The 19,961-nt window shown below is 45.3% G+C and overlaps 1 protein-coding gene across 8 annotated transcripts in view; it reads left to right on the top strand.

The window, feature by feature from the left end:
• The window catches only part of sdt (stardust), a 660,846-nt gene that overhangs the window by 422,449 nt on the left and 218,436 nt on the right, over positions 1–19,961 (top strand). For all 8 annotated transcript variants that reach the window (XM_070087045.1, XM_070087047.1, XM_070087048.1 and 5 more), the window contains one exon: positions 17,861–17,997. In XM_070087045.1, the coding sequence (XP_069943146.1) occupies positions 17,861–17,997 (137 nt within the window). The remainder of the gene's footprint in view (positions 1–17,860; positions 17,998–19,961) is intronic.

Genomic DNA, 19,961 nt, shown 5'->3' with positions numbered 1-19,961 from the left:
TGCATGATGGGTGAGGATGGGTGGTACTGGCCCACCTGCATGATGGGTGAGGATGGGTGGTACTGGCCCACTTGCATGATGGGTGAGGATGGGTGCTACTGGCCCACCTGCATGATGGGTGAGGATGGGTGCTACTGGCCCACCTGCATGATGGGTGAGGATGGGTGCTACTGGCCCACCTGCATGATGGGTGAGGATGGGTGCTACTGGCCCATCTGCATGATGGGTGAGGATGGGTGCTACTGGCCCACTTGCATGATGGGTGAGGATGGGTGCTACTGGCCCACCTGCATGATGGGTGAGGATGGGTGCTACTGGCCCACCTGCATGATGGATGAGGATGGGTGCTACTGGCCCACCTGCATGATGGGTGAGGATGGGTGCTACTGGCCCACCTGCATGATGGGTGAGGATGGGTGCTACTGGCCCACCTGCATGATGGGTGAGGATGGGTGCTACTGACCCACTTGCATGGTGGGTGAGGATGTGTGCTACTGGCCCACCTGCATGATGGGTGAGGATGGGTGTTACTGGTCCACCTGCATGATGGGTGAGGATGGGTGGTACTGGCCCACCTGCATGATGGATGAGGATGGGTGCTACTGGCCCACCTGCATGATGGGCGAGGATGGGTGCTACTGGCCCACCTGCATGATGGGTGAGGATGGGTGGTACTGGCCCACCTGCATGATGGGTGAGGATGGGTGCTACTGGCCCACCTGCATGATGGATGAGGATGGGTGCTACTGGCCCATCTGCATGATGGGTGAGGATGGGTGCTACTGGCCCACCTGCATGATGGGTGAGGATGGGTGCTACTGGCCCACCTGCATGATGGGTGAGGATGGGTGCTACTGGCCCACCTGCATGATGGGTGAGGTTGGGTGCTACTGGCCCACCTGCATGATGGGTGAGGATGGGTGCTACTGGCCCACCTGCATGATGGGTGAGGATGGGTGCTACTGGCCCACCTGCATGATGGGTGAGGATGGGTGCTACTGGCCCACCTGCATGATGGGTGAGGATTTGCTACTGGCCCACCTGCATGATGGGTGAGGATGGGTGCTACTGGCCCACCTGCATGATGGGTGAGGATGGATGCTACTGTCCCACCTGCATGATGGGTGAGGATGGGTGTTACTGGTCCACCTGCATGATGGGTGAGAATGGGTGTTACTGGTCCACCTGCATGATGGGTGAGGATGGGTGGTACTGGTTCACCTGCATGATGGGTGAGGATGGGTGTTACTGGTCCACCTGCATGATGGGTGAGGATGGGTGCTACTGGCCCACCTGCATGATGGGTGAGGATGAGTGCTACTGTCCCACCTGCATGATGGGTGAGGATGGGTGTTACTGGTCCACCTGCATGATGGGTGAGAATGGGTGTTACTGGTCCACCTGCATGATGGGTGAGAATGGGTGTTACTGGTCCACCTGCATGATGGGTGAGAATGGGTGTTACTGGTCCACCTGCATGATGGGTGAGGATGGGTGGTACTGGTTTACCTGCATGATGGGTGAGGATGGGTGTTACTGGTCCACCTATGTGATGGGTGAGGGTTTTGGTAGAGGCGGCCTGGCTTCTTGCTACCTCTGCAACCCCTCCCCCTCACACCCTCCCACCTCCCCTCAGCTCCCCCTCCTCTCACCACCCCTCCCTCACTTCTCAACTCATCATCCTGCACACTCTAATTCCTTTTTTCCTTCCCTCGACCTACTTCCAGTATCACCTCCACCCACTTCCCCCACCCTCACTCACTTCTCCCACCCCCACTCACTTCCCCCACCTTCACTCACTCCTCCCAGTCCCACTCACTGCCACCCTCACTTCACTCCGACCGCCCCCTCCCGTTTCCATCCCACAATTATCACCACCCTACCACTATCCCACTGTCACCTCCTCACCAGTGTCGCTACCCCAACCACTACTCCCACCACCACTTCCAACCCACTTGCACCACCACTTCCTACCTACTATGAACTTCCACTTAACACGACCTGGTGAAAGTAACCTGGCGGACCGGAAGGTAAGGCTCAGAGGAACCCTTCCTGGAGGTGCGGGGGGGGGGGGTGTATTCACCAGAATATTTGCGGACGGGTCGAGACATAGCTCATGGCCTCGCCTCTTGGGACTTGTCATATCTACTGTTGAAGCTCTGTATTGAGTTGCCTCCACCGCTGCCTTATCCAAGTCATTCTACGTTTTAACCATCCTGAGACTAAAGAATCCAACTGCCTACACTGGTGGTAAGTTAGAGGGGGGAGGGGAAACTTGAGGTGTCGGTGACAGGGTTGTGTTAGGGGGTAGGTTAGAGGGGATGGGAAAACTTAGTGTTGCTTGGAGGATTGTGTGAGGGGGTAGGTAAGAGAGAGAATGGGGCTGTTTCTGGGGTTTGGTGGGGGCAGGGCTGTTTCTGGGGTTTGGTGGGGGCAGGGCTGTGTCTGGGGTGTAGGTAAGAGAGGGTAAAGGATTGTCTGGAGGCTGGTGAAGGAGGGCAGGAGCTGCATGCACCTCGTCTTCACTCCAGACACCGGCTGGCAAGCAAGAATATAAATACATACGGTAGCAGCCACACACTCGCCTCACTCACTCTTGGCTCTCTTACTCTCCTCTCGCTCTTGGCTTTCTCACTTTCGGCTCTCACTCCTCTCACTTTCGGCTCTCACTCCTCTCACTTTCGGTTCTCTCATTCGCACCTCTCCTTCCATCCTTCTAGTCATCACTTAGTAGATGCTCCATCCTCATCCTTCCATTCTTCTAGCCATCATCCTAATCTTTATTTTGAGTTCTTCATTCTTCCCAGTCATAAACAATTAAAATTTGTCACCCTTGAACGTCATATTATTTTCATATGCCCTTTGGAAGACCTTGATAGTATGCAGATCTCCTCTAATGAGGAAAATCTGCAAGAAAATTGAGGATTTTCATGTTTGTTTTGGTATCATCCGCAACGGATGACACCAAAACACTTGGTGTCTGTTATGAAGATGAAAAACAGAAGAGGTGCCAGGACTGACCCTGTGGATGCCATTTTTTTCTTATTTTTCTGGGAGACTAGTTTTTGTTTGCTATCACTGGTATCTGTTAAAAATTTGAATATCCATGTACACCTACTCTTTCCTTGTCTGTGAGGAGGTATTTTATGAAAATTAATTTATTCTTCATCATTGTTTTAAGATTTTGATTGTTTGCAAAAAAAAAAAATGTATTTGTATTGCATTGCTCTGAATTTATGATTTTGTTGCTTCTGATTTAGTTTCGAGTCTCGTTCAACTCTCACTTGTTTTGGGTTGCCTGGAGTAAGGGTAGTGCGGGGAAGTACCATCATTGTAACGGTGGTAAACAGTCTGACTGGTGCTACCGCAGGGAAATACTATCATTGTAACTGGTGGCAGAGAGCCAGAATATGGCGGCGTGTGAGGAAAGTCGGTGAGTAACGGCACTTGCAACTGGTGGTCCTTCAAGCAAGGTTTTTGTTGAAGGTAGGAGGGAGAGAGACACTGGCCCACCCCTGTGCCCTTCTCCCTGACATCGGCTTCAGGTGAACTCCAGATAAGTGATGTCAGCCTCGGGCCATGGGGACGCTGGATAACCTAGTTACCTGATGTTACCTGGTATATAACGACCTTTCTAGGAAGGTGCTTTGTTGAAGTGCTCGTGATCCCAGGATTTGAAGTTACTCCCTTACTGGATCAAATCTGATTACCTGCCATTACAGCGTCCCAAGTTTTTCTTTTCGCGGCCTCGCCGGTTGGTAATAGGGGGGGGGGGAGTATAAGTCTGGATTTATTTATATTTTTCTGGAATCATCGTCCCTGACCGCTAGGTTTATGCTTGACTCCTTTCATGTAAGTGGCTTATGTTGTGATGAATTAGACACATGTACAACATGTGGGTATCTTTATTTGTAGACGTTTCGCCTTCCAGTGGCTTTATCAGTACAATTCAAGGACATTATGGGAAGACTGCAGAACTAAATACAGAAGATGAGGTAATCAGTCCCTCAACCTTGGAGGTGAAGATCACCTTAGTCTTGAAGACTAAGGTGATCTTCAACTCCAAGGTTGAGGGACTGATTACCTCATCTTTTGTACATAGTTTTAGGCTTCCCATAATGTCCTTGTATTGTATTGATAAAGCCAACGGATGGTGAAGCGTTTGTAAGTAAAGATACCCAGATATTGCACATATCTAATTCTTCATCTTGTCGGTATTATATACCATTCATGTATGACTTGTGTTGTAATGGACAGTTCGTACTTCTTTGCATAATGGTCCCTTCTGTAGTTCGGCCTTTTAACCTCTCCTCTCCTAATTTCCATTCTCTCTTCTACTAGATACTCAGATCATAGTACCGTATGATTCCTTGCAACTAATAGCATCCCATCCTCAATTTCGGTAGATATGATATAATTGGTAAGAAGTCTTGTGGACTTCTACTTTCCTCAGTTCTTGCAGCTTTCTCACTTGTTATTGACTACTACTACTACTACTACCTGTTCTTGCGTCGGGGGGTCGCCGCCCCCGCATCCTAAATGTGGCTTTTTTTTAATTAAGTTTAAAGAGCAGATGTTAAGTACACTGTGAAACAACTCGTTAAGTTCAAAGTGAACAAGACTATTCAACACCCACCCTTCAAAAAAGACCCCTGGCTGTCTGGAAGAGGGAAATTAATAAGTTAATTTCCTGACTCGCCGAGCTGTGATGCCTACATTGAACTGGTGCTAGCACTGATAGCCATATTGATCAGACCTTAAACCAAGATATCTGGTCTGGGACCCCATGAATTGAGTATAGGTTGGCTTGTTAGTGTGATGTTGTAAATGCAGCAATAGCATCCTCGCTGCGGCTTGATTGATGTCTCCTTGTTAATTCTGGGGTCACCGCGGCCCGGTCCTAGACCAGGTCTATTGGCCCTGTAGGCCTGGGAGGCCTGGTCCAGGACCAGTGACCCTCCATGAATCCTCTTCAGGTCGTCTTCCGTTAACAATAGACCAACGTAGGTCCCATGGCACGGCGCAGGTAACGCCGCTACTGTGAAAAAAAAGCTGAACATAAACTATATTAATGAAAATATAATTATTAATGGTTGCAGTGGAGTCATAATACAACAATAATGAAATCGTTGAAGTAAGTAACGGTGTTATAAAGTTCAAACGGCGAGGCTTTAAAAGGCTATTCAGTGCACTGGTCCGATAAATAGTGTTAAGGGCAGGTAACTCGAGTCGTTTCTGAAAGTTGACCGGTCCAGCAAGTTAGTGGTTGTACAGTGGGCGGTGGTCAAGTTAGTGGTTGTACAGTGGGTGGTAACCGTGCCGCCATGGCACAAAATAATGGGACCGCCTATCCTCTCCACCATCCAACTCTTAGATAGAGCTCAGCTTTCCTAGTGCCTGAAAGCCAAACCCTAAACTCAGAGTGAGACAGCAGTCAGATAAGCCAACATAGGTCCAAGATACAAGCGGACGGTAGCCCGTATCCCCTCACTAAAAAAAACCCCCACATCAGGGGATAAAAAAAAGAGCTTGAAAGGGGGGTTACCACAAATACATCCTAACCTAAATAAAATATTAAACTAGACTCTTGACAAAGAGTCTGCCAACACATTTTCTTTGCCGGCAATATATTTAATAAAAATATTGTAGGGCTGCAGCCTGAGAGTCCAACGCATAAGCCTTGTGTTGTGATTCTTCATGGCTTGGAGATAGACTAACGGGTTGTGATCACTGTAGACTGTGACCACCTGCGATGTTTGGCCCACATAAACATCGAAATGCTCCAAAGCCATTACCAGCGCGAGGGCTTCTTTTTCAATGGTAGAGTAAGCTCTCTGATGTGGCTGGAACTTGGCTGAAAAGTATGCGATTGGCTGCAGCTCCTTGTTCCCGATTTGTAATAGTACCGCCCCAACCCCAGACTCGCAAGCATCAACCTGTAATGAAAAAGGTTTGGAGAAGTCTGGAGACAAGAGAATGGGTGCAGAGCACAATAATCTTTTTGCTTTATTAAAAGCAGTGTTACAATCTGACGTCCAATTAAAGGGAACTTTATGACTGGTAAGAGAGGTAAGAGGGGCTACAATATCTGAGAAATTCTTACAGAATCTTCTGTAAAATCCTATCATGCCTAGGAAACGTTGAAGAGATTTCCTATCATGAGGAACTGGATATTCTTTAATCGAAAGAACTTTAGCAAGTTTAGGTGCAACTTTACCACTACCTACTTCATGGCCTAGAAAAGTGACAGTGGCCTGGCCAAAGGAAGATTTAGACAAATTAACTGTTAATTGGGAATTCTTAAAGGTCTCAAACAGAGCTTTAAGTCTAAGTAGGTGTTGATCCCAAGTATCAGACACCACAACAATATCATCTAGGTATGCTGCCGTGCCTTCAAGTCCTTTAATAGCCTGATGGACGAGTTTCTGGAATGAAGAGGGGGAATTTTTCATTCCGAAGGGGGTAACTGTATACTGATAATGACCTCCTGGAATCACGAAGGCAGAGATTTCCTTCGCCTTATCTGTCAAAGGTACCTGATAGTAACCTTTAAGGAGATCTAATTTGGACACAAAAGTAGCCTTACCCACAAAGTCAATTACGTCATCCAGACGAGGAAGAGGGTAAGCATCTGTAATTGTGACCTCGTTCACTTTACGGTAGTCTGTGCACATACGAAACCCTCCATCAGCCTTTTTTACTAGGATGCACGGTGAAGCCCATGGACTAGATGACTCCTCCACTAAACCATGTTCTAACAAGAAGTCTACTTCCTGCTGAAGTAACCTTTGCTTTTCAGGATTAGCTCTGTAGGGGGAGAGTTTAATTGGTTTAGATTTTCCCACATCTACATCATGGTAACCTAACGTACATTTTTTCGGCACATCCGAAAAAATATTAGGATATGACTGTAGAAGCTCAGTTAAATTGGTTGCTTGTATTTCAGATAATCCAGCCATTAAAGGGCTAGGATCCTTGAGGAGGACAGAATTTGAAAGTTTAGTATTAATTTCAGAGATAGAGTGCAAAGAGTCAGAGTCGTCCTCAGAGGTAGAGGACAGAGTCATTACTGGGACTTTATCTGGTGTATGAAAGGCCTTGATTTGATTAATGTGGTAAGTTTTTGTTTTTGAGGTCTTACCAATGGGAGCTACCACATAATTTAAATCAGATAATCTACTTACTATCTGCATAGGTCCCGTAAATCTAGCTTTCAAGGTGTGGCCAGGTATAGGTTCCTGCACCAACACCTTGTCTCCTGGATGGAAGGAGCGGAATTGTGCACTTTTGTCATACCTCTGTTTCATCTTACTTTGAGCTATCTTTAGGTTAGCCGTGGCTAACTCACGTGCCACCTGCAACCTTGAAGACGGGTTGTAGAGTGCTGAGCTTACGTCTTCTCCCATCCATCCTTCTTTGAGCACCCGAAGCGGACCTCGTACATTGTGCCCAAAGATCAGCTCAAACGGACTATACCCTGTAGACTCTTGCACCGTCTCTCGTACTGAGAATAGCAACAACGGTAGAGATTCATCCCAATCTGTCGGAAAGTGCATGCAAAAACTTCTCATCATTGTTTTTAATGTTTGGTGGAATCTTTCCAAGGCGCCTTGGGACTGAGGGTGATAGGCAGTGGATAAGTTGTGAATTATCCCTAACCTAGTTAATACTTCCCTAAATGCTTTGGCAGTGAAGTTAGTACCTTGATCACTTTGTATAGTTTTAGGAATGCCAAAACAAGAAATGAATTTTGTTAAAGCTTTGAGAATAGCTTTAGTATTGATACTACGCATTGGGATCGCTTCAGGATATCTGGTTACTTTATCCATAATTGTAAATAAATACTGATTTCCAGACTTTGACTTAGGTAGTGGACCTACACAATCTATAATTAAATCTGCAAAAGGTTCTCCATCAGCAGGTATGGGTTGGAGAGGTGCAGGTTTAATGGAATGTCCAGGTTTCCCAACTTGCTGACATTCTCGGCAACACCTAATATGATTCTTCACATCTTTCTTTAATGTTGGCCAATAAAATTCTTTTGTGATTCTATACAAGGTTTTTGTAATTCCTAAGTGACCTCCTGATGACGTATTATGAGCTATATTTAATATCTGAGGTCTATACTTGGTTGGAACCACTAACCTGTCGTATAATTGCCGGCCCTCTATCTCCTTACCAGTCTCAGTGCATACCAAATAATCATTTTTAACTTCATACTTGACTGGATGACCCAAAGAGGATTTACCCATGGCTGCCTCAAAAGCGAATTTTAACGAAGGGTCCTTACGTTGTTCCTCCCGGAAGGACAGTCCCTCGGGCATGGAAACAGAGACATCTGGCAATCCTGCAACCTGGGAATAGGAAGGCTTGATCGGGGTCTGTTCACTTGATTTACGAGACTCCGGCCGGTGTGTCTCATAAAACAACGTGGCTATTCCGAGATCGGAGTCGTCCAAGGATAGGTCAACATTCTCCCCAGACAACCCTTGGGATGTTGCCCGAGTTATGGCCAACACTGGAGAAGCATTAATCATTATAGGTTCAGGACACGAAGTAACAGTAGTAATGTTATTACCCAGTAATAACATGGCATTTTTCATGGGAAATCCTTTTGAGATACCTACAGTCAAGTACCCAGTGTAATATTTGCACTGTACATAAATTTTATGCAAAGGAACAGAATAAATAGTTCCTCCATAGGCTTCCAATAAAACTGATGAATTCAAGGAAGTATTCTCTGAAAGGGGTAATATTCCTTCTCTGACAAGTGAGCAATATGCTCCAGTATCTCTAAAGGTATTTACTTTAGTTGGTTCTGAGTTTTCCTGAAGGGAAATAAGACTTTCGCAATAATAAGGGGCCATACCTTTTTCTACTTCTCTAGGGGACATGTTACTAGGGATATTAGAGATTTTCCCGATGGGTTGAGGTTTTTGGGGGCAGTTGGAACTGATATGACCTACTTTATTACACCTGAAGCAGACGACAGGCTTGCCCTTTACTCCCTGATGACGTTGCAAGTGGTGTCGTTCTGGCTGGTGCCTCTCTGGATATTGTTGTCGAGATGCTCCATAAGTAGTTTGCCTCTCCGCAGGGGGACCATATGTTGAGAAGCGTGGCTCACCAGGTGACTTGGTTGGATGTCGTAGACGCTCTCCCTCCGGCTGGCACTTCATTCTCCAATGTTGTCGATCTCTGCTCACGCCAGACTGTTGAAAAGAGAGACAGGACCGCTCGGACAAGGAGCGGTTCGTTTCGAAGGTATCAGCCAACCTGGCCGCCTCCAATGCAGTGGTTAAGTCACGATCCTGCAGAAAGACACGAACCTCTGGTCCCACAGACTCCAGCAGGTTATCAATCAGAATAAGCTGCACCAGCTCCTCAAAGTTAGAGACACCACTCGCTTTATACCAGCTGGTAAAAGCTTTGGTTTGCTGTCTCACAAAGTCCACCAGGGATTGACCAAGCTGCCGCCTGTTCAATTTGAAGGTCTTACGATATTTAGCTGGGATACATGTATATGCTCCCAACACTGTGGTCTTCACTACTTGATAATCAGAGAATTCAGCGTCAGTTAATACCGACGTAAATTCCTGTGCCTTACCCAATAATGCTGTATGAACCAACGCTGCCCAGTGCTGTTCCGGCCACCTCAAGGCTCGAGCCTGATTTTCGAAGCTTTCGAAAAATTGCTCTGGTTCGGCCTCATTGAAGCGGGGAACAAGCTGTACTGCTTTTTGTAAACTGAAATCGTTTACAGAATGCGAAAACTGCCTCCTCTCTCTTTCCCTATCAAATTCTTCCCTTGCGAATGCTCTCTGTTCCCTAGTTTGCTCAAGATTGATTTTTGCCAGCTCAAGTGCCAACGACGCTGATTCACCCTGAGACAACCCAGCTGCACTATACTGACCATTTTGCTCCGTAGGTGTATCATCTTCCTCCTGCGAGAACATAGTAGTTTTTTCCCTAGCTCCCGTAAAGGGAGGAGTTTGATGTGCCATCTCTTCTTCAATAAGTATGTCAGCAATAAGTGAACGCAGTTGCGCAGCTGTAAGAGTGCGTTTATAGGGAATGCCAATGGAACGAGCAATTTGCCAACAACGCTGTAGAGACAATTTAGGTAGGTTATGCAAAGTATATGCCGACACCAGGCGTCTGACTCGTCTAGGTGGCATAAGTTATTCGCTATGCACAGTACGAATACCCCAACGTAACACGTTAATTTGCAGAACACGCTTAGCTATGCACAGTACGATTGCAGAATACGCATACAAGCAAAGCCGACTGCACACAAGATTGACCGTAGCGAAGCGAGCACACTGAACAAGCTAGTAGCGAGCTGTTGAACGATCACACAATAGCAAGGCTGATCATAAGCAACTGACACGCAAAATTTGTAAAGCGAAGCGAAACAGCAAGCTACACAATGTTCCTGCTACAAGCTTCACCCTAAGCTCAACCGTTTCTCTAAGTCCAGCTCTCGGACAGGCTACCCATATTACAACCTAGGATTTCAAATGGCCTGTTATCCCAGGTGTAATGGGAGCAAATAAACACAGTAGAAAAAGTTTAGACTTATATTATCCTTCACCAATTATAACAGCAATATGTACACTATGTACAGTGATAAATATAGTGCACTCCACGGTAAGCAAAGCAGAAATAGAAGCCACAAGATAGCAGACCGTGCTTCAACCAGCTCTAGAGTGGGAATGACAAGGGCAGACAGGAGAGCGGTATCCACATAACCTCTGCGATTGTCAATCCCACCTTCTTATTGGCTAGAACCTGGTCACTAGTTGAACGATGGGGCCCCATCATCAACTCTTAGCAACCTGGTTCGCTGGTTGGGGGAGATAGCCTGTAAATGAGGGTGTGTCCATGCGCCGAATAAAGGTTACGTACTCTTTGCATGCCACAACTACCATAGATTGGGTTACACTGCCAGAGATTGGGTTACACTGCCAGAGATTGGGTTACACTGCCAGAGATTGGGTTACACTGCCAGAGATTGGGTTACACTGCCAGAGATTGGGTTACACTGCCAGAGATTGGGTTACACTGCCAGAGATTGGGTTACACTGCCATATATTGGGTTACACTGCCATATATTGGGTTACAGTGCCAGAGATTGGGTTACACTGCCAGAGATTGGGTTACACTACCATAGATTGGGTTACACTGCCAGAGATTGGGTTACACTACCATAGATTGGGTTACACTGCCAGAGATTGGGTTACACTGCCAGAGATTGGGTTACACTGCCAGAGATTGGGTTACACTGCCAGAGATTGGGTTACACTGCCAGAGATTGGGTTACACTGCCAGAGATTGGGTTAGTGATTTCATGAGCCATTCATTGATTTACTTAATGGCTGATTTATCGATCGTTTCAACTTAAGTGAAATACAAACTGAATTTCACTGAATTGCTTCTTATTCTATGGTGTCCGATCTCTGAATATATTTTTTTGTACCATTGTCCCCACAAGGGTGGCTTGATCCGAGGAACTTGACTCGGCTTCCCCTTGGATCCAACCTGAATGACTCCCATATATTTTCCAGGCGCTGTGTGACTCCCAGCGGGTTTAAAAAAAATAAAATGCTCCTGTTTGTGGTTCCAGGGGTCGAGTCACAGCTCCTGGCCTCGGTGTGCTAAAAGATACTCAATATTTCTGGCATAACCGTAACTCTACATGGCTTTGAAGATAGTACAGGAGACCTGAACGACCATCTCTAAAAGGGAAACAAACACAGCTCGGTTCATAGCTAATTTTCAAGGCAGAGAATATCTTAAGGCGAGGCTTAGATCAATCTTTTAAGGCGAGGCTTCGATCAATCTTTTAAGGCGAGGCTTCGATCAATCTTTTAAGGCGAGGCTTCGATCAATCTTTTAAGGCGAGGCTTCGATCAATCTTTTAAGGCGAGGCTTCGATCAATCTTTTAAGGCGAGGCTTCGATCAATCTTTTAAGGCGAGGCTTCGATCAATCTTTTAAGGCGAGGCTTCGATCAATCTTTTAAGGCGAGGCTTCGATCAATCTTTTAAGGCGAGGCTTCGATCAATCTTTTAAGGCGAGGCTTCGATCAATCTTTTAAGGCGAGGCTTCGATCAATCTCTTTAGGCGAGGCTTCGATCAGTCCTTTACCGTTATGAAATCTCCAATTTGTGGGTTAGTTGTGAATGCCTTAATTGAATTGTCAAAGCCTTTGTCTTGTAAACATTTTCCTCGCGATGTTTTTTTCCGACGTCTTTCATGTACTAGGGGAAAGCAGGTTGTAATTCTTCCATTACGGACGTTTCCAAAACCTTTTCACTATATACTCTTATGGTATCTACGGAGTCCTAGAGATGTAACGGATGTGAAAATTTATATATCCGCGGATGCGGATGTGTATGAGGATGTCTTATTTTGCTGATGTAAGAATTGTGCGGATGTTCCGCGGATGCGGATACATCACTACTAGTATGAACCTACGAGCCGCTAGCAGCAACAGCCTGGTTGATCAGGCAATATGCTAGAAAGTATGACCTTCATCCGGGCTGGGAGGAGAGGCGAGCCCTTGACAAGGTCACTGGTATGCAGCTTCTCAAATATGATAATACGTCATACCTCCGAGCCTTTGTCAATTCAATATCCGTCATAGTGAAAATCTATCGTAATAACGGCATTGAATCCAAGGTAACTGGACGCTATAGCAGTCCACCTGCCTATAGCTTACATGTGTGTATCACACACTGGCAGTTCTCGTCTCCTATCAGGTTGGTGTAACACTAGACTGCGGGGTCGACGAGCACCACGGCTCAGCATAAAGGTCATTGTTGTAATGTAGAAGTCAGAGGTCAAATGGTGCTTTGTCGTGTACACCCATAACTTTTACGCTTCGAGAAGTAATTCAGGAAAGCTTCTTAAACGCGTGTTGTAATGGTCGGTCCATCAAGGTTATTAAGGTTGGAAAGGTAGGAAGCCGAGGGAGAGCGGAAAGTGAGCTCCGAGTTACGTAGCTGAGAAAGGGGAAAAGTAGACCGTAGACAGAGTATTTCTGGAGGAAGAGGAAGTGCTAAACGCATGTAAATAATGGGTTCTTTGAGTGATTAGGTTTCAACCTTATCGACTATCCCTGTACTCCAGTCAAAAATACTTTAATTCCTAAAATATGGGTTAAAATACAAACTCTTAATATACAGTATATACAAAGCATGAAACATATTTCTTGGTGTGTATATCCTTGTAAATAGTTAAAGAATAGGACCAAAGAATAATCATTATCCTAACATATCTCTTAAAAATACTCATAAACAGAATAACATCAGCTTCTCAGCATAAAAACCTACACAGACTCTTTCAAAATACATTTTACATCATGCGAATATCGAACTTAAGCTGAAGGAATCTTACAGGAGACAAGAATCGCAGGAAGAACTAAATGCCATAAAGGAAATTGAAAAAAAAAATGATTCTCTTATGCCCAGTCTAAGGGAAAATAATATCCAGTATTGGGCCTCTGCTTAGGCGAGATGGGGCATACACAGATGACAGCAAAGAAATGAGTGAGATACTAAAGTCCCAATGTTCAGCGAGCCGTTACCCAGACTAAGGGTCGAGACCCAAAATTTGGTCATCTCAAAAATCTCTGATATTATCCTAACACAAGACTTTGAAAAGGCAATAAATGACATGCCCATGCACTCTGCCCCAGGCCCAAACTCATGGAACTCCGTGTTCATCAAGAACCACAAGAAGCCCCTGTCACGTGCTTTCAGCATTCTATGGAGAGGGAACATGGACACAGGGGTCATCCCACACTCACTAAAAACAACAGACATAGCCTCACTATAAAGGTGACAGTAAAGCATATGCAAAGAACTATAGACCGATAGCACTAATATCCCATATAAATATCTTTTTTATTTATTTATTTTATTTATTTCCAATTTGTGCACACATACAGAGGTACAAAAAAAAAAAATACAGATAAGAGCAGTATGCCAAAGCCACTTATACTATGCATAGCATTACGGGCTGGCTTAAAATTAACTTAAGATTAACTAAGCAATGATTATTATTATTATTATAATCAAGAAGAAGCGCTAAGCCACAAGGACTATACAGCGCTGCTACTAAGCAATGATGAAATCAGTGATAAAACATTAATGTAAACAGATAACTATAAAGCACAAGTGAGTATTACAAAGACAGGTCATATGGTTGCATTCAGTTAGGTAGTGATTCTGTTAGGTAGTGTATTTAAAAAATAATAAAGTTAGATTGGGTTTTAGGTTTAACATTTATGTGATATAATTGTGAGAAACATTTAAGATATAAAATTTATAATGTTCAGTTATTCAGTATTTATTTGGTTTTGGGTGAGTAAGTAATCTTTGAGAAGAGACTTGAATTTATAAACAGGTTGTGTTTCTTTTATATTTACAGGTAATGAATTCCAGATTTTAGGGCCTTTTATGTGCATTGAGTTTTTGCATAGTGTGAGATGGACACGAGGAACATCAAAGAGTGATCTGTGCCTTGTGTTATGGTCATGTGTTCTGTTGAGGTTGGCAAGGAGATGTTTGAGGGGAGGGTTAATATCAGAGTTAAGTGTTCTATGTATGTAATAGGTGCAGTAATAAGTATGGATGTTTTGTATGGTGAGTAGGTTTAGTGTATTGAATATTGGTGGAGTGTGCTGCCTGTAGTGAGAATTTGTTATCATTCTAACTGCAGCCTTTTGTTGGGTAATTAGTGGTCTGAGATGGTTAATTGTTGTTGAGCCCCATGCACAAATCTTTGAGAGGGTTCTAAGAAGCAAGATCGCCAACCACCTAGATACCCATCAGTTACACAACCCAGGGCAACACGGGTTTAGAGCAGGTTGCTCCTACCTATCCCAGCTACTGGACCACTATGACAAGGTCCTGGATGCTATAGAGGATAAACAAAAAAACAGATGTAGTATACACAGACTTTGCAAAAGCATTCGACAGTTGTGACCATGGTGTATAGCGCACAAAATGCGTGATAAAGGAATAACAGGAAAAGTTGGTAGATCTATAACTTCCTAACAAATAGAACACAAAGAGTAGTGATAAACAGAGTGAAGTCTGAGACGGCTACAGTGAAAAGTTCTGTTGCACAAGGCACAGCACTTTTTCCCATCCTAAAAGAGTGCAGACACAGTTACTTTGCATAAGAGAGGTAGTAGAGCACTAATCCGGGACTGGGACGCAGGTAGTGGTTGTGGGCAGTAGATGGTAGTAAGGTAGGAGGTTGGTGCTGTGCGCTTCAAGCAATAGTGTACACTAGAGAAAAAAGTAGTGCGACAGGCGATCCACCCTGAGGTACCCCGGGCTGTGGTGGTGGTGGCAGCCTGCTGTGCTATCTTCCTGCCCTCACAGTAGTAGTGGTGGCTGCCAGCTGTGCTCTCTTACTACCCTCACAGTATTGGTGGCAGTAGCTTGCTGACCTGTCTTCCTTCTCTCACAGTAGTAGTGTTGGCAGCCTGCTGTGTTGTTTTCCTGTCGTCGTGGCGGTGGGCGGCAGTCAGTGAATGAGGGGGGGGGAGGGGATGGAGGGCAGTAAGTTTATTTAGGTACAGGTACTCATAAGTACAGTTGCATAAATCTAGGTGACCACGGTTGTCATACACAGTGACACGTGTATAAATCACGTATGATAACCCCAAAAATGTCTGACTTATTTCCATTGTGGTCTAGGGTTTAGCGCTGTGCCACTGAGCTGGGAAGCTGTGGGATTGGGGGGGGGAACCGTTGGTGCTACTGATGCAGAAATGTTCTAGAAATGGTGTGTACTGTTCTGTACTCCACGTAATTGACTTGTTCTCACGTTTTGTCGGTTTCACAACGCCATTTAACATATAAATCCAAGCAGTGCAGGAAAAGGACACATACCTGGAGGTTACCTGGAGGTTATTCCGGGGATCAACGCCCCCGCGGCCCGGTCCATGACCAGGCCTCCCGATGGATCAGGGCCTGATCAACTAGGCTGTTACTGCTGGCCGCACGCAGTCCAACGTACGAGCCACAGCCCGGCTGATCCGGCACTGACTTTAGGTATCTGTCCAGCTCTCTCTTGAAGGCAGCCAGGGGTTTATTGGCAATTCCCCTAATGCTTGATGGGAGGCTGTTGAACAGTTTTGGGCCCCGGACACTTATGGTGTTTTCCCTTAGTGTACCAATGGCGCCCCTACTTTTTATTGGCGGCATTTTGCATCGCCTGCCCAGTCTTTTACTTTCGTAGGGAGTGATTTCTGTGTGCAGATTTGGGACCATTCCTTCATGAGGTTGAAATCTTTAGCTTTTGATCTTTCGCTCCCGTACGTCGTTAGGAGCTATGCAATGTTGCAAAACAGCAACATATAGGAGGGTTATTGCAATGTAGATCCAAGTAATTATCTTTGTAATATAAATGCAAGTATTCAATTATCCTAGCCCAAGGGCGGGCTCCGGGAGTAGAAAAACTCGCGAAACTCGAAGGTATATCAGAGGTAGTGAGCACACACTTAGGCATTGTTATTTTACATTCAGATTTCAGCTTACCATTACTCCCAAGTCACAGGGGACGGGGGTATTATTGACGTGAACAAAAGGCAGAGAAGAATAAATGGGGATATTCTGACACTCTTCAAAACTATATGGTCTGTTACCGCAGTATAAGTATTAAACTGTTGGGAATGATTTACGAGAAGAATGGGCGGGGGGTGGGGGGTAGAACCGTAGGCCTGGTATGTAGCAGGTTCAGCGCTGTAACCATTCAGATACAAGGCTATCATGAGAAGTTTTCATTAACAGAACCTTCGTGCATGTTTCCGATGGCGGCAGTGTTTGGCCTGCTGAGAAGTGCGAGTGCCAGAGAGAGCACGAAGAGTGCCACAGAGCAAGACTGGGAATGTGAGAGAGAGCGCTAGGTTATAGGATATTCCAAGTCTTTCTTCTGAGACTAGTGGCGACAGGGAAGCCTGATAAAGTGGATGTGAAGGAGCGGAAGCTGAGCCTGGTGTGATATATGGAGGTTGACTGGGCAGTGATGGATGGTGGAGCCAAGTCTTCCCTCTCCTGGGTATGGTGTACATGGTGTGGTGGTGTAGGGTGTGGTGTACATGGTGTGGTGGTGTAGTGTGGTGCTGAAGGAGCCGGAACAGAGGTTTTCAATGGGAACCTGGACCACCACATTCCACAAGTGTCAGACCAGCCAGGTTAAATGATAAAGTTATGTCGACCCGAGGGCAGCTGACAGCACAATCAACAAAACGTGGCGGCTGACAGTGACAAACTGTCGATAGTTACTTAAAAATAATAACCATATAACTGCAGTAAAGTCCTTTATTTGTACGCTCTAACCAACATAATCTGCCATGTACTTGAAAAAAACAATGTTGAGCGAAACGTTGTAAATATTAAATATTTACTACGATCAAATCTTTTTTTTTACTAGTCATCAAAAAAGTCTGGCCATATATACCTTTACCATGTATACTTTCACCATGTATACCTACACCATGTATATCTTCATTACTTAATATTATGTTCACAACTAATCAATATTTTTAAATGGAAAATAGGCTATTTTTCGATCCGCCCTGGACCATTACTAACTCACTTATTTGATAATGGTCTAAAAAAGACAGATATGTTTCTTTAATGTTTCCAGATTGTGAGTTCGAGTTGTCCCAGCCACTGTATTGTGATTTTAAATTTTCAAATTGTTGGTTTGATTGGTATTGTAGCAAATTGTTGGTTTGATTGGTATTGTAGCCTTTAAACTTTTAAATTGTGGGATGAGTTGTCACGGTATTTTTTATGTATATACTTCTGTTGACATGTGTGTTCTCTCTCCTGCAGCTGTGGACTTAGCGGCGAGTTCGAACGTACAAGATGCGTTCGTTATTGCCGTGGAGCAGCAGGCCAGGGAGCGCCTCGAGCGCCTCTCCGCTCTCAAGAAGATCAAGCCGGTGGACATGACCAAACTCTCCTCCCAGGTGAGTCCTGATACTCGTGTTTCGTGTTGTCCAGCAAACGAGTCCTCATCCTTGTGGAGCAGGTGTATTCCTCATCCTTCTTGTGGAGCAGGTGTATTCCTCACCCTTCTTGTGGAGCAGGTGTGTTCCTCACCCTTCTTGTGGAGCAGGTGTGTTCCTCACCCTTCTTGTGGAGCAGGTGTGTTCCTCACCCTTCTTGTGGAGCAGGTGTGTTCCTCATCCTCCTTATGGAGCAGGTGTGTTCCTCATCCTTCTTGTGGAGCAGGTGTGTTCCTCATCCTTCTTGTGGAGCAGGTGTGTTCCTCATCCTTCTTGTGGAGCAGGTGTGTTCCTCACCCTTCTTGTGGAGCAGGTGTGTTCCTCATCCTTCTTGTGGAGCAGGTGTGTTCCTCATCCTCCTTATGGAGCAGGTGTGTTCCTCATCCTTCTTGTGGAGCAGGTGTGTTCCTCATCCTTCTTGTGGAGCAGGTGTGTTCCTCATCCTTCTTGTGGAGCAGGTGTGTTTCTTATCCTTTTTATGGAGCAGGTGTGTTCCTCATCCTTCTTGTGGAGCAGGTGTGTTCCTCATCCTTCTTGTGGAGCAGGTGTGTTCCTCATCCTTCTTGTGGAGCAGGTGTGTTCCTCATCCTTCTTGTGAAGCATGTGTGTTCCTCATCCTTCTTGTGGAGCAGGTGTGTTCCTCATCCTTCTTGTGGAGCAGGTGTGTTCCTTATCCTCCTGCTGGTTGTGGAACAGACAAATCCTCTTTATCCTCCTTGTAAGATGCACTTATTCTGCTGCTTGTGAAGCAGGTGGGTGGGTGTTATCTTCCCCCTGCTTATACAAAAGATGAATATACCTTATCCTGCTGCTTCTTATGGAACAGAAGCCGTCTGTCATATAACGGACAAGACAGGTAAAACCATCTACTCCTCAGTAAGGGGAAATAAGACGGGTGATACATCATCTCACTTCACTACACATTGTTGGGGATTTGATTCAATTCCATTTAACCAGGTGCTCACAAATAAGCCTTATACAGAGCAACAAATTAAAGACTGGGAAAATGAATACTTTGTTTCACATTATTACAATTCATTCATGCCTAATGACATCAGTATTCTTGGAATATTGCTCAGTGTTGACGGCCCCGTTCAGGGATTTCAAATGAGTTAATGTAGGTAACAGCTCTTAACTTGTATGTGAAGTTAGGAGCTTTAACCTAACCTTGTAAAACCCCATGTTAAAAAACATCAGAGCTGGAACAGTTAGAGAGATCGTTTACGACCCGCAGAGACCCAATAAAGCATTTGAATTACTGGGAACGCCTTAGTCTTAAATATGTACTCACTGGAGCGGAAGAGAGAGAGATACATGATATATATCTGGAAAGTACTTGAGAGCCTTGTCCCAAATCTGCACACTGCCATATCAATATACTGGAGTGAGAAATATGGAGGAAGTGCAAAATATACCCAGTGAAATGCAGGGGTGCAGTGAGCACAATAAGAGAACACTGTCATCCGTAGCACCAGATTATTCAACATCTTACTAAAATAACTAAGATAACAGAAACACTGCTGGGACAAGTGTATAAGTCTTCAAGAGGAAATTGAGCGAGTATATTCACCAGGTGCCAGATCAACCAGGCTGTGATGGATATGTGGATCCGCGGACCACCACCAGCAACAGCCTGGTTGACCAGTCAAGCACCAAACGAGCCTGGCCTATGTCGGGTTCCTGGGGTAGAAAAACTCGGAACTCATCGACGGTATATCAAAGGTAGGTAGAGATGGTGTCCAGGATCGGTGGGTTGGGATCTAGTCCCTGGACGGAGGTAGAGGAGCACCACAGGTGGGGGTAAGGAGGGGGAAGTAGAATCTATGGAGGGAGGGTAGGAGAGGGGATGCAATAGTGGGTGGGGGTTGGAGGGAATAGGGTGGGGGGAGGACCAGTCCTGCAAGAGGCAGTGTCTGAGTTTTTGT

Source organism: Cherax quadricarinatus, chromosome 20 (genome assembly GCF_038502225.1).
Source record: "Cherax quadricarinatus isolate ZL_2023a chromosome 20, ASM3850222v1, whole genome shotgun sequence".
Taxonomy (NCBI): Eukaryota; Metazoa; Arthropoda; class Malacostraca; order Decapoda; family Parastacidae; genus Cherax; species Cherax quadricarinatus.
Note: the sequence above shows the minus strand (reverse complement) of the source record. Positions and strands in the feature narration are given on the sequence as shown.